Below are 24,968 nucleotides of genomic sequence, written 5' to 3' on the forward strand. Positions count from 1 at the left end.
AACCCTCAATCACCTTGCCCCCTCCTACCTCACCTCACTACTCTCCTACTACAACTCAGCCCTCACACTTTGATCTTCTAATGCTAGCCTTCTCACTGTACCATTGATCTCGTCTATCTTGCTGACGACCTCTCATCCACATCCTGTCTCTGGCCTGGAACGCCCTCCCTCCTCATATCCGACAATTACTCTCTCCCCTTCAAAGCTTTATTGAAGGCACATTTCCTCCAAGAGGTCTTCCCTGGGTAAGCCCTCCTTTCCTCTCCCACTCCCTTCTGCGTCACCCTGTCTTGCTCCCTTTATTCATCCTCTCTCCCAGCGCCACAGCACTTATGTCCATATCTGTCATTTATTTATTTCTATTAATGCTTGTCTCCCCTCTAGACTAAGCTCGTTGTGGGCAGAAAATGTGTTTGCTTATTGTTATACCGTTCTCTCCCAAACGCGTAGTACAGTGCTCTGCACACAGTAAATGCTCAATAAATACAATTGGATAAATGAATGAATGAATGAACCCAGGTCCTACTGTCTCCCAGGCCCAGGGTCTATCCACTAGGCCCCGCTGCTTCCCAAGGCTTGAGGGAGAAAATTGGCAATGAAATTGGGGAGAGAGGGGACCCTGATTCACCCTATATAGCCCTTCTTGTAGAGTTCTTCAGATAGGCTTGTGTGTGGCCAGGAAAACCTGTGCCAGAACTATGAAGAACCACGAAAAGAAGAGGAAAGAAGGAGGAGAAACTTGCCCAGAGCTGGCAGATAGGGGAAGCAGCATGGTCTAGTGGCTAGAGCGTGGGCCTGGGAGTTAAAGGACCTGGGTTCTAATCCTGGCCCCGCTACTTGTCTGCTGGGTGACCTGGGGCAAGTCACTTAATTTATCTGGACCTCAATTACCTCATCTGTAAAATGACTCTGAGCTTCATGTGGGAAAGGGATTATGTCCAACCTGACTAGCTTGTGTCTACCCCAATACCTATTGTAGCGCCTGGCACTTAATAAATACCTTTCAGAAAAAAAAAAGTTCCAAGTTGGGGAATGTTTGTCATATTCCAGCCTGCAGTGCTGACTGCCTGTTTGAGCAGGTGAAATGGTCCCCAGTTTTTCCGTTTCTTGACTGCACATCTTGTGGCCTCAAAGGAGGATCCCAGCCTGGTTGCTCCTGGAGCTTCAAGAGCTTTCAAGAGTTTTGAAGAGAGGGACTTCTAGAGCCACATTTTCCAGAGTCTGAATGAAAGGCAAGGCAGGAGGGGTGGGGTGGGGAGGAGGTGGAGGAGAGAAAGAGAACAAACCCAAACCCACCCACAGACCTTAATTGACAGACTTTGGTCAGTAGTTCCTCATCCTAAGTCCGGAGACCACTTTTTTTTTGTTGCCAGGCAGCCGGCCAAAGGTTCCATCTCTGGGAGGCGGGAACTTGGCCTTCAAAACAGAGTTGGATCTCGTTTCTCACAGGGCAGACAGTCGGTACAGACGCTCAGTAAATAGACCTAGTGCCTAGAGGTGGTGTGATGGGTCGTCGGGTGCGGGTTGGTCGGCCCGTTGACTGCACACGGAGCCGGCTTTAGAGGAGCGAGTGGGAGGGCAGACTGAAAACTTAGTCATGGGTCGGGCTGGGGGTGGGCGGAAGCTTTCGTGACTTTCGCCCGAATGTTTGGGTGTGAGCCCGTCCTCCATAACGCTTTCTTTTCCTGTTGTCCTCAAGTTTCTCTCTCAAAGGAACGTCTCTGGCTCAATGCACTTGCCGAAAGGAGGGTAGTAAAGGGGGTGGAGGAGGGCAGATTGCAAGGGGACTGTTGAGCAGGGGAGACAAAAGCTGGGAGCGTCAGTTCTCTCCCCACTGGAACAGAACTGATTACAAGCAAGGTCAGTGTTTTGGGGAGCAACCATTGTCCTCCTCCCTCCAGTAAAAATAACAGTGTGGCATCTGTTCAGCGGTTACTATTATGCCAAGCCCTGAACTAGGTGCTGGGGTAGGTAGGGTAGGTAATGGGCCTGGGAGTTGGAAGTACCTAGGTTCTAATCCCAGCTCCGCCACTTGTCTGCTATGTGACCTTGGGCAAGTCACTTAATGTCTCTGTGCTTCATTTACCTCATCTGTTAAAACTGCAAGCCCCATGTGGGACATGGACTGTGTCCAACCTGATTAGCTTGTATCCACCCCAGCGCTTAGAAGAGTCCCTGGCACATAGTAAGCGCTTGACAAGTACCATTAAAAAAAATTCTTCAAATTTGACAGTCATTCTACCCTCTTCCAGAGCCTCATTAAAATCACATGTCCTCCAAGAGACCTTCCTCGACTAAGCCCTCATTTCCTCTTCTCCCAATTCCTTTTTCCTAGCCCATTCTTTTATGGTATTTGTTGAGCATTTACTGTGTGTCAGGCACTGTTCTAAATTCTGGGGTAGATATAAGATAATCAGATTGGACACAGTCCATGTCCCACATGGGGCTCACAGTCTTAATCCACATATTGCAGATGAGGTAGCTGAGGCACAGTGATGTTAAGTGACTTGCCCAGCATCACCCAGCAGACAGGTGACAGACCGGGATTAGAACCAAGGTCTTTCTGACTCCTCTAGGCAACATTCCTTCTTTGCCTAGGAAAGAAGGCAAACATCTTCTGCCACCTTTGTTATATTGTACTCTCCCAAGCACTTAGTCCAGTACTCTGCACATAGTAGGCGTTCAATAAATACGATGGGTTGATTGATAGACACAGTATTTGCGGATCAGACATAACCGCTCTTGCACGTGGAAGCTCACAGTCTAGGAGGAAGAATAGGTATTAATTCCCATTGTATGGATGAGGAAACTGAGGCCCAGAGAAGTTAAGTGGCTTGTCCGGGATTCCTTGGCAGGTAAGTGGAAGAGCCTGGATTAGAAGTGAGGTCCTCTGACTCCCAAGCCTGGGTTTTTCCCACAGGGATGTGCTTCAGGGAGTCAGCTTGAGCAGGAAGTGGACCAGGTGATTCAGTGAGTCGACCTCTCTGAGTCAGAATGGAGTAAGTGCCCCTCTGCCCTCGGAGGGGTTGTTTTTTTGAGAGGAGATGGGGTGGATGTTTCCTCCCCTGGGAGGGGTCACACACCTGAACTCGAGAAATAATCCACCGAAGGGCATGAGGTGCCCTCGCTTCGCTCCTTCCTTGAGTTTTCTAGCGGAACGTCTCCTTCAGGTTTCAGTGATTCACTTCCTGTCTTCTGCTCCTGTTTAATGTTCCGCTGCATTGTTTCCAAACAAACCAAACAGCAGCTGGGTTCCACCTGGTCCACGGAAGCGGTAGCCGGGGAGAGTTTGTTGATGCCCTTTGGACAGGACAGGATCGTGGATCTTGCCATATTGGGACAAGAAGGCCAAGCCAGGCTGGCTGTCACAGTTGTTTATTGGAATAACCCAAGCCACTCCCTGTATGTGAATTGATGATGGAGTGATGAGCCGTGGTCCTTAGTGAAGGAGGAAGCGAGAGCTTGGGATTGGCCATCTTGTTTTTTTCAAAAGAGAAGCAACATGTCCTAGTGGAAAGAGCAGGGATTGTGAATGGAAGCAGCATGACCTAGTGGATAGAGCATGGGCCTAGGAGTCAGAAATACCTGGTTTCTGTGGTATTGGTTCAAGTAGTTACTATTATGCCGAGCCCCAAACTAAGCACGAGGGTAGATTCTATGGTCTAGTGTTTAGGGCATGGGCATGGGAGTCAGAAGGAACCAGTGTTCTAATCCCAGCTCCTCCACTTGTCTGCTCTGTGACCTTGGGCAAATCACTTCACTTCTCAGTGCCTCAGTTACCTCATCTGTAAAATGGGGATTAAGACTGTCAGCCCAGTGTGAGACAACGGATCGTGTCCAATCCGATTTGCTTGATTCATTCAATAGTATTTGGTGAGCGCTTACTATGTGCAGAGCACTGTACTAAGCACTTGGAATGGACAGTTCGGCAACAGGTGGAGACAATCCCTGCCCAATAACGGGCTCACAGTCTAAATGGTCACAGTCTCTATCCCAGTGCTTAGTGCATTGTCTGGCACAGAGTTAAGTACTTATCAAATACCCCAATTATTATTATTATTATCAGCATCATTATTATGTGGGACAGGGACTGTGTCCCTTCTAATTAGCTTTTTTTTTTTTCCCCCGAGCTTAGAATAGTGATTGGCACATAGTAAACCCTTAACAAACACCATTAAAAAAAAAAAGTCCTGCTGAATTGTTTTCTCAATGGATTCTCTTCCTACCCCATCCATTTATATTCTTATTCTTAAATGGAAGAGGAGGCAGTTTGAACTTGTTTTTGATTAAACAACTGTTTTCTGGTGGAATCATAGAAACTTTCAGCCATCAAGTCAATCCCGTCGGACATGCCGAAGAGTTCAGATTAAAAGGTTCTGTGATTCTCTTTTCTTACTACTTACCCCCAAGGGGAAAGTTGGATAAATTGAATTCCCGGCTTTTTCCAGTATTTCTTTTCCATAATGCTAATAAGGATGCCAGTTCCTGGCTCTTCCCCACTGTGAATTTGTTGGGAGTGGTGAGAAGGCAGTTTGGAGACCAAGAGAGCGATTTAAAGGATTTTTCAGGCGTTTCCCCACTGCGAATTAGTCTATTTACCAGCATGTCTGAGTTCTTCTCCTTGGATGAAATTGCCAGGAGTAAACATCTGGCAAAAACTTGGAAGACCAAAAACCCAGTTATGTACCTTTCAAAGGCAAAGTGCTAAGCATAGATCTGGGCTACTCGCTCACTTTTCACCAATTTGCCTTTAAATTGCAAAGTAACAGATCTTCAGTGGCAAGGCTGGCAAACCGCTGGTGAAAAGTAGCCACTAAAAACTTCTGGCATCTCGCTGAAAATCAGGAAGGGAAGCCCTATTTAGAAACAATCCCCCTCCCCCACCCCAATGTAACGTGGCATCAATTTAGGTGGGGGCAGTTTTTTCCTCTTCTTTCCATCCCCCCCCCCCCCCCCAACGCCTCCTCAAGCCTTATATTTAGAGACATTGGCCAGAGAGAAAGATCTTTCATTTCTTATGACCTCACCGGTTTGGCTGTTTAGTCTTCGCCTGAAATTCACAGTCCCCTCTGAGGGTTATTTTAGCTCGTGAGGGCTGGCAGTGGGGGCTGGTGGAGAAGTCAGAGATTGGCGGTGCCAACGCCCATCCCACGGGCATCAATCCTGGAGCTGGCTGGCTGCTTAGAGCATGAGGGAGGTGCCTGGTGGGTAGGTGGAAGGAGTCTCAATGACTTTGGGGATGGAGCAGTAGGAACTGCCAATAAATCCCCCACGGCCCCCCTTCCCCCCCAAAAAACCCTGATGGGCCTGCTTGCCTGATTGGAGAACTAAAATATACCATGTACCCAGACCAAGGTCATTCAGTCAATCAGTGGCATTTAATGAGTGCTTACAGCAGGCAGGGCACTGTACTAAGCGCTTGGGAGAATACAATATAACAGAGTTGGTAGATATGATCCCTACCCACAATGAGCTTGCAGTCTGGAGAGGGAGATGGCCTTGAAAATAAATTAAAGAAAGATGATATGGCAGAGTAAAAGGTTATGCTTTGAGGGTGAGGTGACTATCAAAGTGTTTAAGTGGTACAGACCCAGGGGCGTATGCGACTCCGAAGGGAGGGCGAAGAGGGGAAGTGAGGGCTTGGTGGGGGAAGGCCTCTTGCAGGAGATGGGATTTTCAGAGGGCTTTGAAGGTGGCGGGGAGTGGTGATGTGTCGGTTATGAAGTAGGAGGGAATCCCAGGCCAGAGAGAGGATGTGGGCCAAGGGGTCGGTGGCAAAACAGAGGAGATCACGGCCCAGTGGCTAGATTGGTGTTAGATGAGCGAATTTTGAGGGGTGAGTTGTAGGAGATCAGTGAGGTAAGTTAAGGGAGGTCAAGTAGATAAAAACCTTGCAGGACCCAAGGTGGGGGAAGTCCCAGCAGGCCTCCCTAATAATAGTGAAGCTGTTTATTGAGCGCTTACGGACTCGGGGCCAAGCACTCTGCTAAGCATTGGGGCTGGTACACGGCAATCAGACTGTACACAGTCTTTGTCCCACACGGAATTCCCAGTCTGCAGAAGGGAGAGCAGGTATCTAAGTTTCATTTTACAGGTGAGGAAAGTGAGACACAGTTAAGTGACTTACCTGAGTATTTACTACTACTATACGTTCAGAGCACCTTTCTAAATGCTGGGAAAGAGAACACGGGGGGAAGTAGTCCCAGAGATACACAGCAGACTAGAACCCGATTTGAGACTGTGTCCAACCGGATTTGCTTGGATCCACCCCAGCACTTAGTACAGTGCCTGGCACCTAGTAAGTGCTTTGAACAGATACCCCAATTATTATTATTAGCCCCTGGATTTTTGCTGGCAGTGTTTCAGGATGGATGTGAACTCAATTGTATTTACCAGATGTTTACTGTGTGCAGAACACTGTACTAAGCTCTTGGGAGAGTACATTATAACAGAGTTGGTAGGCAACCTCCCTGCCTACAACAAGCTTATAGTCTAGAGGGGGAGACAAGTGTGAATAGGAATAAATAAATGATGGATATGGACCTAAGTGCCGTGGGGCTGAGCAGGGGGTGAATAAAGGGAGCAAATCCAAAAGCAACTCCTTGAATCCGCTATCATTGTGCGGTAAGCCCTTTGTGCTGCGGGTTAAATGAAACTGCCCCATAGAGTTTATACCTTTGGTCCAGTGGCAATTCTCACGTCCTGGATGGAAACCTCACGGATTCGTGGCTCAGTGTCATTAACCGAGAGAATGGCCCTTGGACTTACTGAGGGGGTGAGGGTGATTCAGGGTTATTTTCACATTGATGCTTTTTTGTGGAAGCCGGGTTTTGGCCGAGCTGTTTATAAGAATATATTCGACTCCAGCCTCAGAACAAATCGTCCCAGCTCTACCCCTGCCCTGCTGAATGACCCTGGGCAAGTAACTTAACCTTTTTGAACCTCAGTTTCCTCTTCTATAAAATGGGGAGAAGAACCCTGCTCTCCCTCCCTCTTAGTTTTTGAGTCTCCAGAAGGACTAGAACTAGGTCCTATCTAGTTCTGATCTGGTTATCTTGGATTTTCCCCAGCATCTAGCATGGTGTTTTACACATAGTAAACACTTAGTGAATACCAGCATTGTTATTATTCCCCCAATTATATTTCTTGGGGCCGCCTTTTAGCTGAGTATTGACCAACCAGGACAGAGTGACCAAATGCCCTCTCTCCGTCCAGCTTGCCTTGAATTGGTCAGGGGTAGATTAGGAATATTTGCAATCCTCCTGAGCTTGGAAACTGACTGGAGCTAGGATAGTTAAATGAGAGAACTGTTTTTGCGATGTTTTTCTCTCCTGAATTGTCTGATGGCGAACTCCCCACTTTGAGGGGTGGTCTTATCTTGATGTCCATCAGCTGTAGGGTCCCTAGTTGCCTGGGATTGTGGCTTTGTGATTAAAGGAGCAGCATGATTTAGTGGAAAGAGCCGGGCCTGAGAGGCAGAGGACGTGGGTTCTAATTCCGACTTTGCCACTTATCTGCTGTGTGATCTTGGGCAAGTCCTTTCATTTCTCTGTGCCTCACTTTCCTGTAAAACTGGGGATTCAATAGCTGTTCTTCCTCCTACTTAGACCGTGATCCCCATGTGGGACAGAGACTGTGTCCGACCCAATTAATTTGTATCTACCCCAGCACTTAGTATAGTGATTGACACAAAGTAAGTTTAAAAAACACCACAGTAATGCCAGAGTATTTGTAAAATTAGGTTTCTTCTCTAAGGCTCTCTGCCACCATTCTCCCTCTCCATCTTCCCCTCTACCCCATCACACGCCTCTCATTGCTGGCACTTTCTCTTAACTCTTTGGGGAAACTTCAAGGTCTGTTGGGATCGTGGGAGGCCTGCCTTGTCAGCTCTTGCCTTGCTTGAGTCTGTGAGAATCTGCTCTTAAAAAAAAGTAAAATAAAATAAAAAGAGCAGTCTTCATGCAGGAAGTGATTCATACCGGACTGATTCATTAAAAACCGGTGGAGGTCAGGAGGTTAGAGCCTGGGAAGGGGCCCTCTGAGAGAATGGGATGGAGCGAGCCTGCTGCTCATTGCTATAATGATTTCTTCTTTGTGGAAGAAAGTGAAAAACAGAATGACTAAGAGTCACGTAATAAAACTTGTTTGCTTAGTGAGTTGAGTGGATTGTGCAGTTCACACCCCGCCCCCCCACCCCTACTCCCAAGCCACGTGAAACTGCAGCAGAAGAGAAAATTACTTTTTTAGGTTATGATGGGGATTTTGTTAGCAGAAGGGCCTAGTGGATTTGGCACGGGCCTGGGAGTCAGAGAACTTGGATTCTAATCCTGATTCTGCCATTTGCCTGCTGCATTGATCTTGGGCAAATCACTTGATTTCTTTTGTGCCTCAGTTTCTTCATGTCTCAAGTGGAAATGGAAATTCAATTCTTCCTCTCCTTTAGACTGCAAGCCCCATTGTGGTACAGTGACTTTATCTGGACTGATTAATTTGAAGTCTACACCAGCGAATAGTATTGTCCGTGGCACATAGTAAGCGCTTAACTTTTTTTTTTTGAGTGGTTATTGTTTTTATTTTTTTAAGTTTTGAGGCATTCATTGTGAACAGACAGTGGCTTTTTCAAAGTCCCAATTATATCTTCCCTTCCTTCATTGCCCAAACCCCTCCCCATCCCACTTCATACCACATTAAATGTGTTTTCTAATAATAATAATAATAATGGTATATGTCCCACGTGGAACTCACAGTCTTAATCTCCATTTTTCAGATGAGGTAACTGTGGCCCAGAGAAATGAAGTGACTCGCCCAAGGTCCCACAGCAGACAGGTGGCAGAGCTGGAATTAGAACCCATGTCTTTCTGACTCCCTGGCCATACTTTATCCACTAGGCCACACTGCTTCTCTAGGCCATGCTACCTCTCAGTTTATCAACTTGATGGTCTTGAAGTAACAAAGCAATGGAATGATGGAAATAATTTTCTGGACTCTGTCCTAAAAGGGCATAGTATTTTCAAGCGGGACGAAACTTCTCTTTATCCCTTTATTCATCCCCTGCCCCCAGCCCTACAGTACTTATGTCCATATCTGTAATTTTTTTATTTATCTTAGTGTCCGTCTCCCCCACTAGACTGTACACTCATTGTGGGCAGGGAATATGCCTGTTTACTGTTATATTGTACTCTCCCAAGCTTAGTACAGTGTTTTGCACACTGTAAGTGCTCAATTAAATATGATTGCATGAATGAATGAATTAATGAATACTCTGCCCATGCTCTGAACCACTGAAGAAATAATTTCCAGAGAATAAACGTGCAAAGAGCCGTAGCATGTCTGCAAAGTTTTTTCTGCAAAGAAAGCACAGAACAGCTGACGTCGCATTACTCAGGCAACTGACAAGAAGCTTCTGCACCCACTGAGTTTAATTACCACTTTTTAAACTACCTGTGATCTACCAAGTGAGCTTTTTTAGACCCTATAATGAGGAAAACGGCAGCAAAAGAGCATTTCCCTTCAACTAATCAAATCATAATTATAGGCCGTAGGGGCAGTGGGTTTGGCAAGGTCTCCATTATACGGCTCTTCAGGCTGTGACCTTTAAAGATAGGGGATCAACTGAGCTCGGATTGAATTTTTCACCAGCAAATTTCTCTGGGAGAAGAAAATTGCTGCACTGAAGATTCCTGGAAATGGAGCAATTTGTTGGGATCAAACTATTTTTACTCACCAATTCATTCTATCTGCCATCGACTTTGAGGGAAGGTGGCTGGTGGGGGAGTCGGGGAGGGAAGAAGAGAGAGAATACGAAACCTGAGTTCTAATCCTGGCTTGGCAATTTGCCTGCTGTGTGACCTTGGGCAATCTACTTAACTTCCTTGTACCTCAATTTCCTCAACTGCAAAATGGAGCTTCAGTTCAAATTCTCCCTCTTACTTAAACTGTGAGTTCCACGAGGGACAGAGATTGGGTCCGACCTGATTAACTTGTATCTATCCCAGCAATTAAAACAGTGCTTGACACAGTAATTACATAAATACCGTGAGAGAAAGGTGTATGTGTGTGTTTTAACTGTGGTTAAAAACATGCTTGAAAACCAAGGAGGGTCTTTTTAAAACTAGTGCAAGTGGAGAAGGGGCTTCTGTCTTTTTGAGCCGCTATTTCTCATCCCATTTTTGACACCCTGGAAGAATCCCAGTGACCGGATCATCATTCTGAGTACCCTGCACAGTTCTGAGGATCTGGGCTACTTGAGGGAATTCTGATTGAAGTTCTGGGAAGCAGCTTGGCCTAGTGGCAAGAGCACAGTCTTGGGAATCAGAGGACGTGGGTTCTAATCCCGGCTCCGTCACTTGTCTATTGTGCGACCTTGGGAAAGTGACTTAACTTCTCTGTGCCTCAGTGACCTCGTCTGTAAAATGGGGATTAAGACTGTGATCCCCACGTGGGAGGAACTGGATCCAACCTGATTAGCTTTTTTCTACCCCAGCATTTAGAACAACGCTTGACACATAATAAATGCTTAACAAATACCATCTTTTTTTAAAAACTTGGAAGATGTTTAGGTAAATTGACAGATGCTTCAGTCCCCGTGAGGTTACGAGAGGTCTTCGAGGCAGCCTAGTGGAATAGAGCAGGGTGTTGGGAGACCCAGAGTGTAGTCCCAGCTCCGCCTCCAGCCTGCAGTGTGACCTCAGGCAAGCTCCTTAACCTCTCTGGGCCTCAGTTTTTTCATCTGTGAAATGGGGAAAGTAATACCTGTTCCTTTCTAACTCTCCCAGGGATTTGTTATTGTTTTTTATTTGTTTGGGGTTTTTTTTTAGTACTTGTTAGGTGCTTAATGTGTGCTGAGCACCGTTTGAAGAGCTGGGGTAGATTCAAGTTAATCAGGTTGGATACAGTAAATGAGAGGGAGAAGGATTCTATCCCCATTTTACAGATGAGGAAACTGAGGCTCAATGAAGTGACTTGCCCAGGGTCACACAGCAGACAACTGGGGATCTGGGATTAGAACCCAGGTCCTTCTGACTCCCAGGCCCATGCTCTATCCACTAGGGCCATGCTGTTTCTCTACTCTTTGCTGCTTCTCATTGTGGGCACAGAATGTGTCTACCAACTCCTTCGAATTGTCTTCTCCCAAGTGCTGTGTACAGGTCCTCTGACTCCAAGGCCTGGGATCTTTCCACTGGGCCCCATGGGAAAGTACTTGGGAAAAATTAAAACGGCCATACCAATATAAATATTAATATGAGGTTTTCCCAACTCCTCAAGTTGTATCAAACCACCAGCCAGCTCTAGGACTTGTTTGTTTATATCAAACCTCAGCACTTAGGTATCTAGGTTTATTCAATTGTACATTCAGTTATTTAATCCTGATGACTGTACTTGTAAATATGTTTAGGGGAGACATACCTAAGTAGGTATGTAAATAGGGTGTAAGCTCTTTGTGGGTAAGGATAGTGTCACTTCTGTCTGTACTTTCCCAAGTTCCTAGGAGAGTACATTGCAGTCATTCAGTTGTATTTATTGAATGCTTAGTATGTGCAGAGAACTGTAATAAGCTCCTAGGAGGGTGCAATACAACAGAATTAGCAGACATGTTCCCTGCCCATAATGAGCTTCCAATCTAGAGAGAAAGACATTAATATGACAGAGATATTAATATGAATGCACTCGGTGGGTACTTGATAAATAACCATTACTGGTGCTGCTCCTGCTGATCTTATTTATTTGTATTAATGTCTGTCTCCTCTTATAGTCTGTAAGCTCATTTTTTTTTTTTTTTTTGGTGGGAGGAGTTGGGGGTTATTGTTAAACTTTACTATGTTCCAGGCACTATTCTAAGCTCTAGTGTAGGTACAAGGTAATCAGATTGGACACAGTCCGTGTCCCTCATGAGGCTCATAGTCTTAACCCCCACTTTTTTACAGATGAGGGCACTGAGGCACATAGAAGTGAAGTGACTTGCCCAAGATCACACAGCAGACTATTGGGCAGCTGGGACTAGAACCCTGGTCCTTTTGGATTCCTTAAGAAACAGTTTAGCTTAGAGCACGGGTTTAGGAGTCAGAGGATGTGGTTTCTAATCCCGCCCCCGCCACTTGTCCGCAGTGTGACCTTGGGCAAGTCACTTCACTTCCCTGTGCCTCATTTACCTCATCCGTAAAATGGGGATTAGGACTGTGAGCCCCACATGGGACCACCTGATTACCTTGTACTTACCCCAGTATTTAGAACAGTGCTTGGCACATAGTAAGCGCTTAACAGGTACCATCATTCTAATTATTATGATTCTGACTCCCAGGCCTGTGCTCTATCCATGAGGCCATGCTGTTTGTCTGCTGCTTCTCACTGTGGGTAGGGAACGTGACTATCAACTCCTTTCTATTGTACTCCCACAAACGCTGTGCGTAGTGCTCCGCAAACAGTAAGCGCTCAGTAAGTGGCATTGATTAATTGCTGCTGCTCCTATTGCTCTGCCTCCCCTATTTCTCCTCTTGCTGTTGCTGCCGCTCTTGCTGATTCTGCTCCTCTTGTTGGTGCTGCTGCTCTTCTTCCTGCTCTTCCTGCTCCTCTTCTCCTGCTCCTCTTCCTCCTCCTCTCCCTTCTCCTGCTCCTCTCGCTGCCGCTTCTCCCAGCACCACCACGGCTTCTGCTGCTTGAGAAAATAGGCCAGTTAGAAGGTACAGTTCTAACCACCTGCGTCCCTAACCATCCCCGTGAGTCTAGATACATTAGTGTCACTGCAGTGACTACTTGAGAAGGGGAAGCTGGGACTATACTGGTGGTTTGGAGAAACACGGGGAAAACTCAGAACAGAGGTCAAGATAGGGCCAACGGCCGGAGAGCTGCCAAGGTCTCCGCTTCAGGAGTCTGTGCTTTATCCCACGGGTGACTGGAGCCGCGAGGACCGGGTAGCACCCTGTGTCCTCCCAGGGGAACGATCCCCGGCCCCGTTGGAGGTCACCGAGCCCATTCGGCCCTCCGGGTTGGAAAGCCCTCTCCTCCATGTCTGAGTGAGTGAGTGGGAGTTGCAGGATGATTTCTGGTGGGGATTTGAACTGCGTCATTCTCCCCCCTTTTCCCAGCCCCCCACCACCTCCTCAGAGCCTCTCTGAGCGGGGAAGTCCTTGGGAGTCAGCTTTGAGGAATTAGCCCTTCGTGGGGGGGAACCGTGATGTTCGTTGGCTTGTAATACTGACAGCCTGCCAAGGTAGCCCAGATGTTTTACACACTGACAGGATGTCAACTTTGGAGCTGCCTCTTCCCCCCGACCATCTTCTCCCCCTTGCCTTCTCCTCCCCGCACCCGCTCTTTCCCTTCGCCGCCATATCTCATCCAGGCCTTGTCTCTCCCTCCTTTGCTTCCCCCTCTCTGCCCCTTGCCTCCCTCCTTTCCCCACCACCCACAGAGCTAAAAGCAAATAAACTTTGGCAAGCCTAGCGCAGCATTCCCCAGATAGCCAGGGCTAGAAAACAAATGAAGGGCTAGACCTCCGATAGAGCAAGAGGTTTTCTCCATAAACTTGATTTCCAGTGGAGAGAAGAGTTCATATTGTGTGAGGCAGATGGCACCCTCAGGTTTACCCAGTGGAGTTGGGTGGTGAAATCTCTCTTGTGATTCCTATAAGGTTTTTTTTAATGGTATTTGTTAAGCACTTATTCTGTGCCAGGCACTGTACTGAGCTCTGGGATAGATACAAGTTAAGTTGGACACAGTCCATGCCCACCAAGGGGCTCACTATTAATCGCCGTTTTACGGATGAGGTAACTGAGGGACAGAGAAGTGAAGTGACTTGCCCAAGGTCACCTGGCAGAGAGGGGTGGAGCTGGGATTTGAACCAGGTCCTTACGATGCCTAGACCAGTGCTCTCTTCCCTAGGCCATGCTGCTTCTTGCCCAAGGTCACACAGCAGAGAAATGGCAGTGCCAGGATTAAGGTCCTTCTGACTCCCAGGCCCATGCTCTCTCCACTGGGCCACCCTGCTTTAGCTTGTGAAAACACCCTGATTTTCAGCCCCCAGAAATTCAGTGTTCTTGCTGGGGCAAATCATCCGAATTGAGCAAGTATGTATTTATATTTACCCATCCTCAGTACTTGTGGGTAAATGGTGGGTCCGTTGTACATTCTATTATTCCGAATTCTCTCTGTAAATATTTTTTGTGTGTCTTCGTAAGCTCCTAGTGGGTGGGGAATGTGTCACCTCAACTGATTGATGGATTCCATCTGTTGCACTTTCCCAAATGCTTAGTACAATGCATTGCACCCAGTGGGTGCTCAACAAATACCATCCCTATTACTGAGATTGAGCTGCAAGGAGTTTTGAAAGAGCAGTGGCCCATAAATGTGCTGGCAGAGTAATTGAGCTTCGTTAGAAGTTGGCCAATCAATCAATCAATCGTATTTATTGAGTGCTGCTTATGTGCAGAGCACCATACTAAATGCTTGGGAGAGTACAGTACAACAGAATTAGCAGACACCTTCCCTAGCCATAACAAGCTTATGGTTTAAAGGGGAAGACAAGGCATTAATATAAGTATATAATTTATAATATAAATTGAGCAAAGATTCTGCAGACTAGACATGAAGTCCTTTAAACCCTTCCTTAGATTCTAATACTAATAATAATTGTGGTATTTATTAAGCGCTTACTCTGTGTCAGGCACTGTACTGAGCCCAGGGGTGGACATAGCAAATTGGGTTGGACACGGCCCCTTTCCCACAAGGGGCTCGCAGTCTCAATCCCCATTTTACCAATGAGGTAAATGAGCCCCATAGTAAAGTGATTTGCCCAAGGTCACACAACAGACAACTGGTGGATCCGGGATTAGAACCAATGACCTTCTGACTCTGATTCTAGTCCAAAGAACCCAAAGGTAAATTCCAGGTTGTAAGTTTGGTTGGGTGGTGATGAGACTGGACCAGCAAGTTGTGCAAGTCTTTGAGGGAGATTCTCTTGCACACTTTGTATAGGACTGCCCACCCAAGAACTTTTACTGTCCCACACCACCATATACACCTTTTTTTATGGTATTTGTTAAATGCTTACTTTGTGCCAGGCACTGTATAAAACACTGGAGTAGATTTAAACTAATCAGGGTGGACGCAGTCCCTGTCCCATATAGAGCTCACACTGTTAATCCCCATTTTAAAGCTGATGCAGCTGAGGCATAGAGAAGCAAAGTAATTTACCCAAACTCACACAGTGGGCAAGTGGCAGAACTGGGATTAGAACTCAGGTCCTCTGACTCCCAGGACATTACCATTGGTGAAGAAGCCATTGACATTTAAGAGGGAGAAGATGCATCCTATCACCGACAGGACATGGTACTATGGACTAGGGAGTTGCCGGGAAACATTTTATTAATATGATCAGAATGGAGATTGGTGGGGAAGGAGAGGGAGAAACATATTGGGGATCTGAGGTAAACAGAAAGCTTTCCCCCAAAATGACCCTTCAGCCTGATGCCAAACACATTTAGGATCTTGACCCCATACGTTTCATTTTCTAGGGAGTCATTTTATCAGAAGTAGCCGGGCGACACTTCAGGACTTGCACCAGGGTTGTTTTTGTAGAGATGGTGATGGTTTATACTGAGCCATCCACACTCCCTGACCCAATGTCACCCAGTAAATACTAGCGAATTGCAAAGTGAAGTAAGAATTTATGAAGGCGAGAGGCTGCTCAGAGAAGGATGGGTTATTTTTCCGGTTGGGAAGAAATACTACTGAAGGTGTAATAAATGTGGATGAGGTGAATTTCCCTGTAAAAATTGGGTGCAGACTAAGATCTCATTAGGAGCCCTTATAATCCAGAGGTGAATTCCTGCAGTTTACACCCTCCTCTCCCCCCTGGAAATTCAGTTTCTCTTTCTCTCTACCTCATTTTAAAAATTGCACTAAAGTGGAACAGCTGTTGGAAAAGGCAAAGATGCTGAGTAAATGGAGGGGAAAGGGATGGCAGAGGCTTCGTTTTCAAGCTGCAAAATGCAACAAGGGTCATTTTTTATGATGTGCTGGCCGGAATTCAGGGAAAGTCCAAATTGTTATCCAAATGTTAGTTCTCTATGAACAAAAGCCAGACGCTTCTACGAGAGCCTGAACTGATTTTTTTTTTATGGTATTGTTAGGCACTTAACGTGCCAGACACTGTACTAACTGCTGGGGTAGATAGAAGGTAATCAGGTTGGTCACAGTCCCTGTACCACATAGGGCTCACAGTCTTAATCCCCATTTTACAGATGAGGGAATGAGGTACAGAGAATTGAAGTGACTTGCACAGGGTCACCCAACAGACAAATGGCGGAGCCAGAATTAAAACCCAGGTCCTTCTGACTCCCAGGCCTGGACTATAGCCAATAGTCCAAATTGATTTGGGTAGCGGCTTCTAGACTTGGGCCTGGTTAGGAGCCCTTTACCCCATTAATTGCTGAGGGGTCTTCTTTCTCGGTAAACCCACTGGGAGGTGGAGGGGAGAGATAGCAAAGGATCGTACCGGTTTTTGTATCTGTGCATTCATTCAATCATATTTATTGAGTGCTTACTGTGTGCACAGCACTGTACTAAGTGCTTGGGAGAGTACAATACAACAATGAACAGGCACATTCCCTGCCCACAACGAGCTCCTACCAATAGCTGCCCATAACACCTCTTGACTTTATTCTTAATTTAATTGAATTAGAATCCAGGTCCTCTGACTCCCAGTTGCACGCTTCTTCACAAAGAAGCAATCAGCATGGCTGTTTGAGGAGCAGACCGTGCCAAATAAATGTAATCTGCTCTCCTTGTAACAGAACAGGAAGCCAAGAGAGCAATAGATGTTATCTAGTCGCGAAGCAATCAGACTTTGCCCCCATGACGTCTGTCTTGAAGGCTTCCAGTAGACTGGGCACTAACTGGCCACACTGTTTATCAAAATACCACCGTCAGCTTGGTGGCTGAAAGGGAGAAACGGGAGAGCATAGTGGATAGAGCCATGGGCCCGGGAGTCAGAGGGTCATGGGTTCTAAACCCAACTCCACCACATGTCTCCTGCGTGACCTTGGGCAAGTCACTTCACTTCTCTGGTCCTCAGGTACCTCTTCTGTGAAATGAAGATTGAGACTATGAGCCCCATGTGGGAAGGGACTGTGTCCAACCTGATTTGCTTGTATGGGAAGATCCCGGGCCTGGGATTTAGAGAATCTGGGTACTGATGTCGACTCCACCACTTGCCTGCTGTAATACCTCAGGCAAGTCGCTTCACTTCTTAGTGCCTCATCTGTAAGATGGGGGACTGAATACCTGTCCTCCTTCCTATCTAGACTGGATGGTTCTTCTCTTCTGAGAAGAGAAGGAGAAGCAGTGTTTTTGGCAAAGACTTTTCATGGGGGTCCTGTTGTTCTCCGTGACCCCAAGGACTGAATGAAAGACACTGAGCTCACCAAAGCAGGAGAGATTTGGGCTAGACGTAAGGAAGATCTTTTTGGCTCTCAGGGTGATAACATCTTGGACAGGGCTAGGAAGAGAGATTGGAGAGTCTCCATCCCCAAAGCTCTTTCAGGGAAAATTAAGTATCTATCCCTTTCAGGAAAATATAGACAGCACGTGTCTTGGAGTGGTCAGATGACCTCCCAAGGGCTCTTACAGATGGGCATATTCTACAAGTCTAAAATTGTCTTAAAGGGCCAGTCCTTTCAAACAAGGCAGATGCCTACATACCCTGACCAACTCCCAGGGAGAAACTCTCACTTCAGCCTTCTACTTTATTCCAATTCTCCAGCCATTGGTATATATGAATATTTGTATTTTAATGTGTATATTCAATTATTCTATTTCATCCTGATATATACTTAAACTAGTTTCTCTTCCATCCGCCTACGCTCGTGATTTATAAATCACTTTTGTGTCTGTCTCCCCCAGTAGATTTTGAGTTCCCCGAGAGAAGGGAACGTGGGCCTTGTTTCTGTTGTACTCTCCCAAGCGTTTCATACAGAGCTCCATATGCGGGAGGCACTCAATACATACCACCGATTGATGGATTATCCCCCACATACGAATTTGTTATCTTCAGGCTTCTCGCTGCACAATCCATTTATCTTTTCAGACATAGAGCTTTCGGGAGAGGACAGAATACCAAGACAAATTACAGAGACTTTATCAGCAAGTGTTGGTGAGGAGGAGGGGAGAAAGTAGGGCAGTCATTGGTTAGAGTGTTTGCCAGGAAATGGCAAAAAAAAAAAAAAGGGTGTTTGAACAATTAACTCCAGAGTGATCATTTTTAGGAAGTCACTGTCCTGATTTACAATGCTAAGAATATTCACTGGAGAGAGGAGAAAATAATTGTTTATGATAATTTTTCTCCCCAGATATAAAAGGAAGATGATTATTTTCACTACTGTACTTGTTAAGCACCTACTCTGTGCCAAGCACTGTATAATACTGTCTTTTCCTTCCCAGCTGTATTTCCCAATGCGAACACAATTGGCCGAGTATGAGTAGCCTGCTCTCCTTCCTGCTTAGACTGGGAGCCCCACATGGGACAGGGATTACTTCCAACCTAATGAACTATCTGCCCCAGCTCCTAGAACAGTGTTTGACACACATAGTAAGCCCTTAACAAATACCATAAAAAAACCCTAAACACTATAATTAGTCAATCACTGGTATTTACCGAGCCCTCACTATGTACAGAGCACTCCACTAAGCACTTGGGAGAATGCAGTACAACAAAATTAACAGACATATCCCCTGCCTCTTACAGGCTTACAGTCTAGAGGTTCCTTTGGTCCAATTCCTGATCCTGAGGCTCATCATTAATGACTGGTTAATAACTGGAGACTCCATCATATTTAAAGTAGGTTAAGACAGTTGGGGAAATGTGGAAAGGAGTTCTGAGATATGGCATATTTTATCGTGAGTCAATGATCTTTCTGGGAACAGGATTTGGCTAGGCTGAAATCTCTCCCAAAACACTTTAGGCAACACTTTTAACTTCCCAGTTGTCTTTTGCTTTGCCCAGCAGCCCCGATAGTGTTTAGATTTTGGAGGTATTTAACTACTACTTCTCTGGACCTTCCATTAACCCAGCCCTCCTAGAGCCTTATGTTACTTCTCAAATATTTCTGCCAATCATTATTTGGTAGTGGTAGAGAAGCGTTGTGGCCTAGTAGATAGAGCACAGGCGTGGGTGTTAGAAGGACCTGGGTTCTAGTCCCACCTCTACCACTTGTCTCCTGTGTGATCTTGGGCAAAATGCTAACTTTCACTGTGCCTCAGTTTCCTCAAGTGTATAATGGAGACTGTGAGCCCCACATGGGACAGGGATTGTGTCCAATCTGAAACACTTGTTATCTACCTCAGCGTTTAGTCCAGTGCCTGGCACATAGTAAGGGCTTAACAAACACCATAAAAAAATTAGTAGAAACCGCCAAACTGGCTGAGTGGAGGGGCAAAGAGGATACAGTCCCTGGGTAGAAAGCTCATCTGTGCAGCAGTAGCTCACCTCCTCCATCTGCTTCTGACTCTGGGGTTTGTTTCCACCTCCCTGGAGTCCCCTCTCCCCACCATTCTGGGACACCTCCTGGGTCCTGGTCAGAGCCCGTGGGAGGAAACCCAGTATCCTATCACAGGAAATGGTCCAGCTAGTGGCGAATGTCCTGAAGGATTCAAACCTCCTGAAAAGGAGTTTGAGGGAGCTGCCGGAGAAAGGTGCTAGAAAGGAGTCTAGTCAACAAGCCCTAGGGTGTGGAAAGAATTCTTGGTTCTGGGGCAGGGAGGTCAGAGGCTGGTGAAATGGATTACTGGAGCCTTGGATTTCTTTTGACTCCTGAAATGAGAGGGAGAGGGAGGGAGAGAATGAATATGAGAATGAGAATTCACATGGGCACTTGCACAAACAGGCAGGCTTTGGACAAAGCTGTATAGGATACAGGCAGGGTAAGCTAGCCTTTCTGAGGGGAAAATGTTGAGACTCCCATTAATCCAGTATTAAGACTTATTATATTTACTTAAAATTTAGGCCCCACTACTCCTTGGCCTCTGGCTGTGTGTGCAGCCTTTAACAATTGAATCGAATTCTCAGCAGAAACACCCCTATTTTCAGATTTTTTTAAAAAAAAAACAAAACCCACAGGCCCAAGACCTATTCCGACGATTCAGACCCCTGTGAGAATAAGTAACGCTCCCCAAATCTTTCCTTGCTCTCCCCGGACAGTTGAGGAGGAGACCCTAATTGCGGTTATAATTGTAGTCTTACCGGGTGCCAAGCACTAGAGTAAAATACAAGATAATCAGATCAACTACTGGTGCTTCCCTGTCTAAGAGTTTGGGAGAGCAGACATTTTATCCCCATTTTGCAGGAACTGAAGCCCAGAGAGGCCAAGGGACTTGACTGAGGTCACCCAGCAGCATGAAGTAGTGGAAAGAGCTCACTGCTGGGAGTTAAAGTGCCTGGCTTCTAATCCCAGCTCAGCCTCTTGTTTGCTATGGGGGACCTGATAGAAGAGGGTCTTGGTTTCTCTGGGCCTCAGGATAATGGGGATTCAGTTCCTGTTCCCCCTCCAATTTAGATTGTGAGCCCCAAGTGGGGCAGGGACTGTTTCCAACCTGATTGTTCAAAGACCCCAATTATTATTATTACTATTATCATTAGCACTGGCAGAGCTGGGACTAAAATCTGAACAGCTGGTCTTCCACTTCCATACTCTCTCCACTATGCCACCCAAGGATATCCGTCATCCACCAATACTATTTATCGAGTGCTGACTCTGTGCAATGCACTGTACAAAGCACTTGGGAGAGTACAGCAAAGCAATCACAAGATGTGTTCCCTGCCCATGAGAAGCTTACATTCAAGAGGGAAGACTTGAAGGAAATATCAAAAGCAGGAAATGTGACATTGCCTCCCCATTCCCATTGTTCAGACTGAAATGGCTTTGACTGGTCCCTTTGCAGATAGGGATTAGGGTTTGAACAGGGAGAAGATTACCCAAAGGGTGAAGAAGCAGAGTTCCCTAGAAAAATCAGTCAGTTAATGGTATTTGAGTGCTTACTGTGTGCAGAGCCTTGGAAACCTAATAATAATAATAATAATGATATTTGTTAAACGCTTACTATGTCAGGCACTGTTCTAAATGCTGGGGTAGATACAGGTTAATCAGGTTGGACACAGTCCCTGTCGCACATGGGGCTGCAGTCTTAATCCCCATTTTAAAGATTAGTTAACTGAGGCACAGAAAAATGAAATGACTTGCCCAAGGCCACTTGGTAGACAAATGGCAGAGCCGGGATTAGACTCCGGGTCCTTCTGACTCCCAGGTCCTTGCTCTGACCACTAGGCATTGCTGCTTTAGAGTTGGTAGTTGTTTCCTTCCCACAACAAGCTTACAGTCCAAAGTGTTATGTGAAGTCCCTCTACTGTAGGTTCAGGTGTAGGAGTCAGAGGAATGGTGTGGGTTGGCCTTTCCCAATTCTGCCCTCTTTGGAGCCATTGGTCTGGATTATTCCATGAGAAGTTTAGTGGATAGAGCAAAGGCCTGGGAATCAGAAGGACCTGGTTTCTATGCTGGCTCTGCCACTCATCTGCTGAGTATCCTTGTCCTCAATTACCCCATCGGTAAAATGGGTATGAATGCCTGTGAGCCCCATGTGGGACATGGACTGTGTCCAACCTGATTAGCTTGTATCTGCCTCAGCGCTTAGAACAGTGCCTGGCACCCAGTAAGCACTTAATAAATACCATAAAAAAAACAAAAACCCTTTAGGCACCCATGAAAGTGCTGGAGGTACAACAGGCAGGAGTTAATGGTTTTGGTCATGGGCCATTTGTGCCATTCATTCATTCAATCATATTTTTGGAGCACTTATTGTGTGTAAAGCATTGTGCTAGGTGCTTGCTCACAGTCTACAGCCAGAAATTTTGTTCATAAAGTGAGCAGTTGCCCTTATTCTCTCACCTCATCTTGAGAAGTTTTGGGCTCAGCTTCTACCCCAGGTCTCTGTTAAGCGAGGCCTGCCAAAGTTTTCCCTCTAAATGGAAGGTCTCAGGGGCACACTGAGGCAGCCTGTTTTACATCAGTTTCTCATTTGTTCCATGAAATGATGTGGTAGTTTTTTCTTTTCATTTCATGAAAAGGCTTGCCTTAGTACTAACATGTCGGTTTGTGTCTCGCCATTAATGTGGTACGTGCCTTCTTATCAACTGCTCACCAAGGACCATTTCGTATCTGGTGAATTTCCTGCCCCGAAGGTTTTTCCAGACCCTGGGCTGGATGACCCCAAGAGTCTGTTCTTCTTTGTCGACCTTTAAAGACTGGGGAGATCCACCCCCTAGTCACCGCACACCCCAGGCCCCAGCCCGTGTTGTCTAGGGGAATGGCAGCCCTGCCCAAAGCAGAGGATGGGCTAGTCCATCCCAAGGCATCTGGGATTTTCGTAAAATGGATGTTGTAAGAGAAAGTTCCCGATTTCCTTGCTTTTTGTGTACAGGAAGTGATAATGAGAAGTCCCAGGCCTGAGAGGGGGCAGCCTGGCTTGGTTTGTTTTTTTTCTGAATATGCATCAGTAAAATGAGTAATTTTGGGCAACCTAGGCCCCGGCCTCAGGATGGAGGAGTGAGCCACCTGGGTGTCATTGGACTTTCCTCCAGGATGTTGGCTGGGGCCCACAAAGGCCAGGAAGTGAGGTTAACTTGAAGTTCGAGCCCTGGGCACGGTGACTCTCCTGGCCAGTGGGCTCACCTCAGGAACGGCCCTCTCCCTGGTTCCCACCCTTAGATCCCATTATAGAAGAGAACAGATGCTCACATCCTTCCTCCTTCACTCTCCCTCCCTCTTCCTTGTCTTCCCTCTGTCTCCCTACCTCTCCATTAACTCCATTTTACATCTGAGGAAACTGAAGCTTGGAGGTCAGTCAGTATATCTGCGATTAGAACCCAAGTCCTCTGACCCCAGGCCTGTGCTCTTTCCACTAGGCCTCTCTACTTCCCAGTTCACCAGTCCGGTGTACGGCACCCAGCAGGCCCTCAATAAATGCTATTATTGCTACCGATACCTCATTTTAAGGGGGGCGATTGTTGGGGAAGTAAATCAAATCACTTAGAAGGTTGAATAACGGTAGAAGGTTGAAGGATGGTATCCTGGCCCAGGCAGTCTCGCTAGGGCTGATTGGGTGGCTATTAGGCTCCTTCAAGCCAGTTGGAGCAGTCATGGGTGCAGAGCTGGGCCGGGCCGGGCCAGACTCTCTTCCCACCCTGTTTCCTCCCAGATGTCCCCCAGAGCCAGAGAAGAGTCTGCCAGCCAGGAGGATCCGGAAGCATCTGCATTAGAAGAGTAGTGGCTTAGTGGGTAGAGCATGTTCCTGGGAGTCAGAAGGACCTGGGTTCTAATCCTGGCTCTGCCATTTGTCTGCTGTGTGACCTTGGGCAAGTCACTTCACTTCTCTTTGTCTCAGGCCCCTCATCTGTAAAATGGAGGAATAAGATTGAGAGCCCTATGTGGGAAATGGATTGCGATAATTAGTCAGTTTCTACCCTTAATATAGTGCCTGGCACGTAGTAAGCTTTTAACAAATACCATTAAAAAGAGCAATTCCTGCTTGCTCATTTAAACTTTAATCACAGGACAAAGCTCTCTACGCCTGATGACTTCACTTCTGGGGGCATCAGGGTGGATGATTGGTGATTGTTGACTCTCGATAGTCCCTGACTTTGACTTTCACCTCCATGATTGTGTGGATCTGGTCAGTGAGCTGATTTTGTACCAGAGGGTCCAGTTTTCACCTGGCTTCCGTCCTCTCTCCTGCTAACATAGCACCGGCTGCTTAATTTTTTATTTTATTTTATGGTATCTGTAAAGGGCTTACTATGGTGAGCACTGTTCTAAGAGCTGGGATAGATACAAGTTTATCAGATTGGATCCCGTCCCTGTCCCTGTCCCCTATAGGGCTCACAATCTAAGTAGACGGGAGTAGGATTTAATCCCCATTTTACAGTTGAGGAAACCGAAGCACAGAAAAGTTAAGTGACTTGTCCAAGGATGCAGAGCAAGCAGTTGTCCTCTGAGTCCCCGGCCCATGGTCTTTCCACTAGGCCACACTGCTTGATGTCCTTTATTTTGATGCTTCAGCACTTTATCACTCTTCGCTGTAGCTGCTGTCTCCATGTTCCGCATCTTAGACGTGCTGCCAGAGCCCCTGCCTCCCTGGGAGGGGAACGTGACGGCTTCGGGGGCAAGTTGGGGCTTCAGGGAAACAGATCCTAGGATCATGTGATCTGACCAGTCTACCACAGAATGGCATGTCCGCATATAGCTGTCTGGTGGGCAAACACGTCACATGCTTCTCCCTGTCCAGTAGCCACTCGAGCCATCAGTTTGGCTCATTTGGCCTCTAATTTTTCTCTCTGACAGAAGTGGTACATTCCAGGGACACTGTCCTGCTAATTTCCCATTACGAAAGTGCCCGGGAGAAAACGGGGATTAAAAAACGGCAACTGACATTGTGGAACCTCTTTGCCTTACAGATCCTTAGATGGCCGGCTGCAGGTGTCTCACCGGAAAGGTCTCCCTCATGTGATCTATTGCCGTTTGTGGCGATGGCCTGACCTTCACAGCCACCATGAGCTGCGGGCCATGGAATTGTGCGAGTACGCCTTTAACATGAAGAAGGATGAAGTGTGTGTGAATCCATATCATTACCAGAGAGTGGAGACACCAGGTACTGCTGAGAAATGTCCAACTGCCCTCCTTTCCGCCTTCCTCCCTCCTTTCCGCCTTCCTCCCTCCTTCCTCTCTCCCTCCCTTCCTTCCTTTCTCCTTCCTCCCTCTTTCTCTTTCTCTTCCTCCCTCCCTTCCTCCTCCCTTCCTCCCCCCTTCCTCCCCTCCTTCTCCCCTCTCTTCCTCCTCGTCTTCCTCCCTCCCTTCCTCCTTTCATCCCTCCCTTCCTCCTTCTCTCCCTCCTATAGTTCCAGTAGCAGTAGTCGGCAAAGTTTTCCAGAG

At 46.7% G+C, this 24,968-nt stretch overlaps 1 protein-coding gene across 3 annotated transcripts in view; it reads left to right on the forward strand.

Annotated features, from left to right (window-relative positions):
• The window catches only part of SMAD3 (SMAD family member 3), a 137,038-nt gene that overhangs the window by 80,833 nt on the left and 31,237 nt on the right, over positions 1-24,968 (forward strand). For all 3 annotated transcript variants that reach the window (XM_029065710.2, XM_029065712.2, XM_029065711.1), the window contains exon 2: positions 24,494-24,687. In XM_029065710.2, coding sequence (XP_028921543.1) covers positions 24,494-24,687 — 194 coding nt within the window. The remainder of the gene's footprint in view (positions 1-24,493; positions 24,688-24,968) is intronic.

This window comes from Ornithorhynchus anatinus, chromosome 5, assembly GCF_004115215.2.
Source record: "Ornithorhynchus anatinus isolate Pmale09 chromosome 5, mOrnAna1.pri.v4, whole genome shotgun sequence".
Lineage (NCBI taxonomy): Eukaryota > Metazoa > Chordata > Mammalia > Monotremata > Ornithorhynchidae > Ornithorhynchus > Ornithorhynchus anatinus.